Source organism: Parasteatoda tepidariorum, chromosome 2 (genome assembly GCF_982258835.1).
Source record: "Parasteatoda tepidariorum strain Cologne lab strain chromosome 2, Ptep-v5.0, whole genome shotgun sequence".
Lineage (NCBI taxonomy): Eukaryota > Metazoa > Arthropoda > Arachnida > Araneae > Theridiidae > Parasteatoda > Parasteatoda tepidariorum.
This window is the reverse complement of record NC_141756.1, coordinates 65,105,306-65,113,398: the sequence shown is the minus strand read 5'-3', so window position 1 is coordinate 65,113,398 and position 8,093 is coordinate 65,105,306. Positions and strand designations below refer to the sequence as shown.

Here is an 8,093-nt window from a genome sequence, read left to right as displayed (position 1 = left end):
AGTATGTATTATTTCTGTCTGTTGCATACTTGTCACCTGATCAATGGTTGCAGATTGACATTTACATCAGTCTTAAGCCTGATAAATATGAAGGTGTTTACATTTTGCTATCCGTATATTGTTTGGATAATTAAAGTAAGTCACTTTAATGTTATCTTTGTTCAGAAATTCGTCATTAATTAAATTTTACCGTCAATAAATTAAAAATTATCACTAATCATGATCTACTGCAGTCTTTGGGACGATGGTTTAAGATTGATATTTCCATTTAATTATTTCTACCGATAAGTTTATACATATTGATAATTAATACATAATATTGCTTGCATTTCATTTGAATTAAAGCTATTTAAAATTTATTAATAATCGTAGATTTGTCAATCATAATTTAGTATATAAATTAATTTTATCATTAAAAAGTTTAATGTTAACATTCACTTGGGGCTTCAGCTCCTGGTCGCTCATTTGAACACCCTCCGCTGATTGCTTAGCCATTATTTTTTGTTTCGTGGAAGCAGATTGTTATACCGAAACTAAAAATTATTCAATTAAACTGTTCAAAATGTTTTATTCTATTAATAGATCTTTGCATAAAAAGTAAACCAAATAACTTTGTTTACCATTACAACTTCATCTTGAATTTTTAATTTTCCGTTATTATAAAAAACTATTAAATATTTTTCATGAAAGAGATTATATAGCAATAGTGGGAACTGTTAATCCCTAATATTTCTTTGCAATTTTGAATTATTAATTTGCAATAACTACTTTAATTATATTTGAAGATCATTGAAAGCTGATTTCGAGAGAAACGAATTTCAAGATGTGAGAATTTTCAGAAGCAAGCATTGGATTGAAATCGTTAAAAAAAAATATGCACAAATTTCACAAGCTTTTATTTATGTCACTTAAAATTTAAAAAAAATAAATTACAACTTGATGTTGAAAAAAAATTGGAAAATTGCGTTGGTCAAGAGCCGTTTTTACCTAAAAATTCTTTATCTCCTCACTCGTATTCTTATACTTTTCATTGTGCTTTATTTGTTCTCCTTGTCTATGAGTGGACAAAAAACCGCTTTTCCAGTACAGTCAATCTTCACTTCGTAACAACTCTCGAGGAGAACAGATTATTATTAATTTGTCAAAACTTAGTAATCTTCAAAATGCAATATATGGCGATCCAATTATTCTTTTCGTGAAAAATGGTCACAAACCTTTCTTCCCCCTTGATCTTCATCCTTATGACGAAATACACAAAAAGCAAAATTATCATTAAGGGGTACAAATTTTCGATTGTTATCCTGACTTACGGGAGGAGCCCACCCTGAGATGGTAAAATATTAACGTTTTTCTTGAATTTTTTTTAAGTAATAGAGACAATGCAGAGACTTCTTGTTTTTTTATGTTATTTAGCTACAATTTAAGTCTATTTAAAAAAAATTTCTTTTACAAAATAATAAAAAATAAGTTGGTGGCAGCTCTGTGTGTGGCTGGTCATCAAAAAGTAGCACCTCACTGGCCTCATGGATTTAGAAGTCCTGAAACATAGGAAAACGATTTTGCTCAGATTTTTTGAAACATAAAGACATTATCTAAAAAGTAGCTTAGCGGTTTTTTGATATTCGCAAAATTAGCAAAATGGCGGCAACTTAAAAAAAAAGTTAAGTTTTTCATTAAAAAATATTCATTAAAATACTAATATAAAATTGAAATATAAAAATATCAATATTATCCTGCGCTACTTTCTAAAGAATATATTTTTACGTAATTCAAAATAAAGAACAGCTTATTTCGTTGTATAGATCATGAGAAAAACGTTAGGCCCGGTCAAAAAACAGCGTTTTGAGAAAAACGTGTTTAAAGTTTTGACTTACGGTAGGGAAAAACATTTAATTTCATATAAAAAAAGGTCAATAAATGAAATGCCTACAATAAGTTTCTATATACAGTCAACAGAATGGATGAGCCACAAAAAGAATGTCGCCCCTCCTAATCCGGCCGAGCGGGTCTTTCTACCTGCTTAGTGACGACTCTCTATTTTCCTATTTAACTTCCAAACGAAGTTAGGTACCGAGAAATCATTTTAGACAGACATTAGGAAGGATACAAAGATTCGAAAAATGCAATAAAATGCAATAAAATATTCAGGGTAGGGTCCCCCCTTAACTATTCAGACCATATTACCCAAATTGCGGGTATTCCTTATATTTTGGGGGTCAGAAATTCTGATCCGTCGGGAAAAAAATGTTTCTTCAGAGAAAATACATTTTCGTGTCTAATTTCGTAACTTAAACTATCGTTAACTCATTGAGCCGTAAAACGTGAAGATCCGATCGTTAGATCAAAAGTTATGTAGGGTGGTCCGTTTATTTTTTGCGCACTGTTGGTTCGTTAAAATCAAAAAGGAGTTCACATTTCTAAACACAAGTAATCGATAAATTTGTTTTTAAAGTTTTAACTCTTTCGAATACTTACTGTGAACTCAGTCGAAAATTAACTTCATTAAAAAATTATTGAGAACTATTTCAACAATTCTATGATTTATTTAAATGCTATTATTACGCATGAGCACTGTGAGCGAAGTATACAATTCATATAAAGTACGTATCTGTATTTTTTCTGTTTTAAATACTGCAACAAAAATTTGTATTTTTAGAAACGAATAATTTGATATGCACTAATCACATAGATGACAAAAATTATCCTCAGTCTTTGTTAGATCAAGAGTTTCAGTTCCGTTGCGGTTGGACAAACAATGCGATATTTTCGTGGTTTTTCTTTCCGCGAAACGTAGAAGCTCTCAAATTTCTGTCACGAAATCTTCTGAGATTGTATTTGTCTCAATACTGTCTTCTGAGTTAGATCCGAAGTTACAAATAATAAAATATGAAAGTAATTGTCCTCTTGATGGTAATTAAAAAATGGAATAGATTTTAATTAAGGGTAATTTCGTTCATATAAAAAAAAAAGTAAAAATTTGCATAGAAATAGTGAGGAAAAATTAGTTAATGCATCTAGTCTACTATGGGAGATTTTGAAGTATTAGCTATGTTTAAAACTTAGCATTGATTAAACATTATGATAGTTTTATTCTATTTCCTTGATAAAATTAAAATGATTATAATATAATTTTATTATTTCTCTGCTGAAATTTAACTTTTAGTTTTTAGCATGAAATTCATCATGAAACTTAAGTTTGCACTTTCAACTTTTATTTTTAAGAACTATCCATTTGCAAAATATTCCTTAAATACCATCCTTTAATAAATATTTTCAGATTCTTTTTTATCGAAAATTAAGTTAGAAAAATATGCACAGCTAGGGTGAGACTCACAAATTTATATTTAACTGAAGAAAAAATAGCTTTATCGAAATCTAAGGACACTTGTCAGAAAGATGGGATTGTAAACATCAAAATTGGTTTATTGCCTGGTGAATCTAAAGATCACCTTTCAACTCTTCTCTTTTTCTTACAGCAATCAAACACGGTTTGATCCCTTTCATTCCGCCTCCATCGGAAGTAATTCGACAGATTTCAATAATGTTTGCTTCATTCTGGCTTAAATGTTAATTTGGATCCCCTAACTTCAATTTTAAAGAAAAAAAATATAAAAATATATAATTTTCGTTATCCTGTAAATTTTGCCGTGACTACAACAAATTATGAGAATTTTCAATTCCTTACCCATTGAGATACAGAATTGAGCATTTTCTTTGAAAATTTCATGATGAATTATAGCGGTATTTTTGTAAATTAAACTTTAATCCATTGCATTTTTAAATTCCGTATCGTTTCGGGACAGTCAGATCTTGTTAATGTGTATTTCATTCTTGTTGGTTAAAGAATTTCTATATTTATGCGTTCCAAAATTCGGAGATTTGGACTGGGAACAGATTTGGAGTTCACGGGCAATAATTTAAAGACAGTTGCATAAGATAATTTTTGAATATGTTCCATTTTCCATCATGAAATTTTGTGATTTTGTGGACAAAGAGAAACGTTATTCGCAATATTGAAAATGAGTAATGAACTTACTTTCTGAACTTATTGTAGGGTAAATGTTTCTAATGTACGAAACTCTTTTTGAAATTGATATTATAGCATAATTATTATTGTTATTATAATATCTAATGTAGATAGGACAGGTGTAAATCATTAGACATCGGCAAAATTTTCAAAACTCAAAAACAGTGCAGTGCTATCTCAAAAAGTAAAAATGTTAAGAGAACTGCAAAATCCAGTGGGATAGTGTCAAGATTGTACCTGAAGTTTGATCCTAGATGTACCTAGTGTCTGACCTAGAGTCTGTACCTAGAGTCTGAACTGTATATCGAGTCTAAAGTAAGGGATATGGACTTATTTTTTTATTAATAGTACGTCGATATAGTTGTTATAATGCATCTTTGGTATAACGAGTGAATAAAGGAAAAGAGCGAGAGCCAAAATTAAGAAACAAATTGAATAGTCAGCATACCAGTGAATGAGCGAATTACTAAATGTTGTTGATGTTGTTAATTTACGTCGCACTAGAGCTGCACAATGGGCTATTGGCGACGGTCTGGGAAACATCCCGGAGGATGATCCGAAGACAAGCCATCACAATTTTGATCCTCTGCGGAGGGGATGGCACCCCCGCTTCGGTAGCCCGACGACCTGCGCGCGAAGTCGAGCACTTTACGGTAGCACAGTTTATCGAGGACCAATTCCGCACACCCTCGGTCCCTACGCAGACTGATCCAAGTGGGTCACCCACCCGCACACTGACCGCAGTCAGTGATGCTTGACTTCGGTGATCTGATGAGAACCGTGTCTTAACGATCAGTCCACTGCGGGACAATTACTAAATAGAAAAATCAATTTATCAAAAATGATAAAATAGCTCATAAAATCGTAATTTGTTGTACGGTAGTCGAATACACTAATTACTCCTAATTTCTTTTCCTAAAATACACATCGATTATTAAAATGTTACTTTTATTTTTAGATGCTAAATCGTTATGTGTTTGTTGGATAAACGACCAAGAAAAGCAAGGCCAAAATGCAGCGGAACAGCAAATCATTTGACGTTCCACCTTTGGAGCCAAAAATTGAACAAGTGGTACCACCAAAAAAAAATAAATTCTCAGTTTTCAAAGGACTTATTTTTGCCATGTTATCGGGCGTGTTTTACTCATCAGCTGCTGTTATAGTCAAACAGATGAAAAGCTTACATCCTGGCCAGCTAGCAGTTTACCGTTTCGTGGCAATCCTAGCAATATCTCTACCAGAAGCTGTCAAATGCCGTAAAGAACTTTTTGGTCCAAAAGATTATCGTTTCCTTCTCGTTCTTAGAGGCATATTCGGTGCAACGAATCTTTTCCTCAATTTTTTAGCCTTCCGATACTTACCTTTAGGTGAGGCAGCTGTAATTATATTCAGTGTTCCTGTTTTTGTCACGGTGGCTGCGAGAATCTTTCTAAAAGAACCTTGTGGAATGTTCCAGTCCATAACAGTCGTCCTCACAGTAATTGGTATAATATTCACAGCCAAAATCCCATCTCGTCTTTCAAGCAATCCCGTTGTGTATTCAAAAGAGTTTATCTACGGCATCATCGCAGCAGTTGCTTCACTTCTCTTCAGCACTTGCAGATTCATTGTCCTTCGTAAAGTTAAAAGTGTTCATCATGCCATTATAATGTTCAACTTCGGATGGGTGGCTGTTATAGAAACTGCCTCGCTTACAGCTCTCATTGGAACTTTCCAGTGGCACGAATGTGGTTTGCAAGGTCTGTTTATCATTCTTCTTGGTCTATTCAGCTATGCAGGGCAGACTTTATTGACTATGGCCTTACAGTGCGAATTAGCAGGTCCAGTATCTACCATGAGAGCTGCTTCTGACATAGTTTTGGCATTCCTCTGGCAGACGTTCCTATTTCATGACATTCCTGATATTTTCAGTATTGTTGGTGCTGTTCTAGTTGGATTTTCAGTTGTCTTTGTTGGGTTAAAGAAATGGGTATCCTCTTTACCCGAAGGTTCTTCGAAGCTTAAATATTTAAAGTGGATGACTAAGTAAGAACAGAAGTGTCTGTAGTTCTCATTGTATAGTTTATATAAAATTATTTCATATGTTAGCATTGCTTACTTTTTTAAGAATAAAATATCAAATGATGACTTGGATTTGCTTGAGTATTGGAGTTTTCTATAATAAATCTTGATTTAGTTTGATCGTTTATGTGTCGTTAGAGCTATACTAAGGAGTTATTGTGGTGTTTTCAAAGAAAAATTTGTTAAATTATTAATATAAAAGTCTTACGAACTTTCTCCATTTCTGGATAGCTGGATAGCTGGATTATTGTCATATTTGATTTTTCCCTTATCTAAATAATATTTCCCCCTATTCTTCCAAGAAAATACCTTTTCATGAAAGGAAATTTCCCTTTAATATCAAAGATTGTTCATCTAAAACACATGATCAGGGAAAAGGAAATCCGATCAGACTTCCAGCCTTTATCTTAGGAAATCGAACCCCAGCCCAAACTAGGGAAAAACAAGGACGCTATCTATTATACAATCTGGCTGACTAAAATTATAACAGTGCTCTTACGAACACTTTAAAGCCAAAACCTTTTCACGACTTTTTAAAAAAGCGAGACTATTTTAAAGGTTTTGCATACAATTTAGGGTTTTGGTTCTAAACTGTTGTTCCGTGAATTTACGACAGAACGAGAAACCAAAAATCCGTAAAAAATTAATGTACAATTAACAGGGAATAACACTGTAAAAATTTTAAAATAAAATTTTTCTTATCTTTCTCATAACTCTTTATTATTTACTAAAAAAGCATATTTCTAAAAATAGAAGCTGAAACTAAATTTGTGAGTAAGCGCTTTTAAAGAGATATAGATGGAACCTTACTGTCGTAAGGAGTAAAAGGTTTTTTTTCTTCTTTCTTTTGTTTTCTTTTTAACTGAGTTTTTATATTTTGATAATTCTTAATTCTTATGATTATTCAAATGAAATATAGTTTGTTTATGATTTTTTGTTAGCATTAACAAATAGTTGGGTCTGCGTTATTCAATATACGTTACGAAAGTAAAACTTACATTGGGTTTTTGTTAACGATATCGTGCTTAGTATCTATTTTTATAATTTTTTTTCCAAAATTGAAGTTAAAAAACACACCACATCATCAATATTAATTCGTCAGATTTTGATAACGCTTTTTTTTTAACCTAAGTTTTAGTTTTGGTAATTGGCACACTTTTTGTAGAGGACACTTCAAATGCACATTGAGGGTGGTGATTACAGAGCACCCTAAATAATATACAATTTTTCAACTTTCTCTCCAAAAATTTGTGTTTAATGGATCAGAAAAGGACGGGAACAACTGAATTAGATTTTTACTGGTTTACAGTAATTTTTTGTGACTAAATTTATCTTTTGTTTAACCAAAAGTATTAATAAGAAATTATTGCTGACATTAAGTGTATACGAAATTTGTCTGAAAATTTTCAAATCAACTGATTCATAAAAAAAATATTTTTTTTTTAAATTTTGATCGCTTGTACTTTGTTAAGTCTCTTTTGAAAATGAGCAATAAAATATTTGTGCTTATAATGAGGTTAATTAGATTTTTGAGCACTTATGAGCTTAAAGAGTAATTTATGATTCTGATATTTTTTACGATCTGTTAATTTAAGTAATGTTGAAAATAAAAATTTATGTTCAGAAAGAGAAAGCAAAAGCTATTACTTAAATCGCTAAAACTCAAGTCAAAGATAACGATATATATAAGAGAAAATCCAAAACTAACTGCATGCAATTATAAAAATCTTTTATCCTAAGATAATTCCCAGCAAAAATAAATTTTTATTATTATTTATTAATTTATTCGGTATTTATTTAATATTTATTATAAATTTATTTAATAATAGTAAAAGGAATTGTAAGGAATGCAAAATTTTGCAAAATTTTAAAGTTTACAGTTTTTAATGACAAAATATGTAATTCGACCGAAATCGGTCGAATAGTTTCTGAGTTATAATTTAACCGTTTCGGTGTTGAAGAGTTTTCTTATATATATGCTAATGGTGCGGAATGAAATGCGTAG

The 8,093-nt window shown here is 31.4% G+C and overlaps 1 protein-coding gene across 1 annotated transcript; it reads left to right on the top strand.

The window, feature by feature from the left end:
- LOC107437278 (solute carrier family 35 member G1-like) lies at window positions 1–6,160 on the top strand. The gene is made up of 2 exons (XM_043055685.3): window positions 1–135; window positions 4,986–6,160. Exon 2 carries the CDS (start codon window positions 5,040–5,042, stop codon window positions 6,054–6,056), a length of 1,017 nt encoding a protein of 338 aa, XP_042911619.2. The 5' UTR covers window positions 1–135; window positions 4,986–5,039; the 3' UTR covers window positions 6,057–6,160.
- The last annotated feature ends 1,933 nt before the right edge of the window (window positions 6,161–8,093 follow it).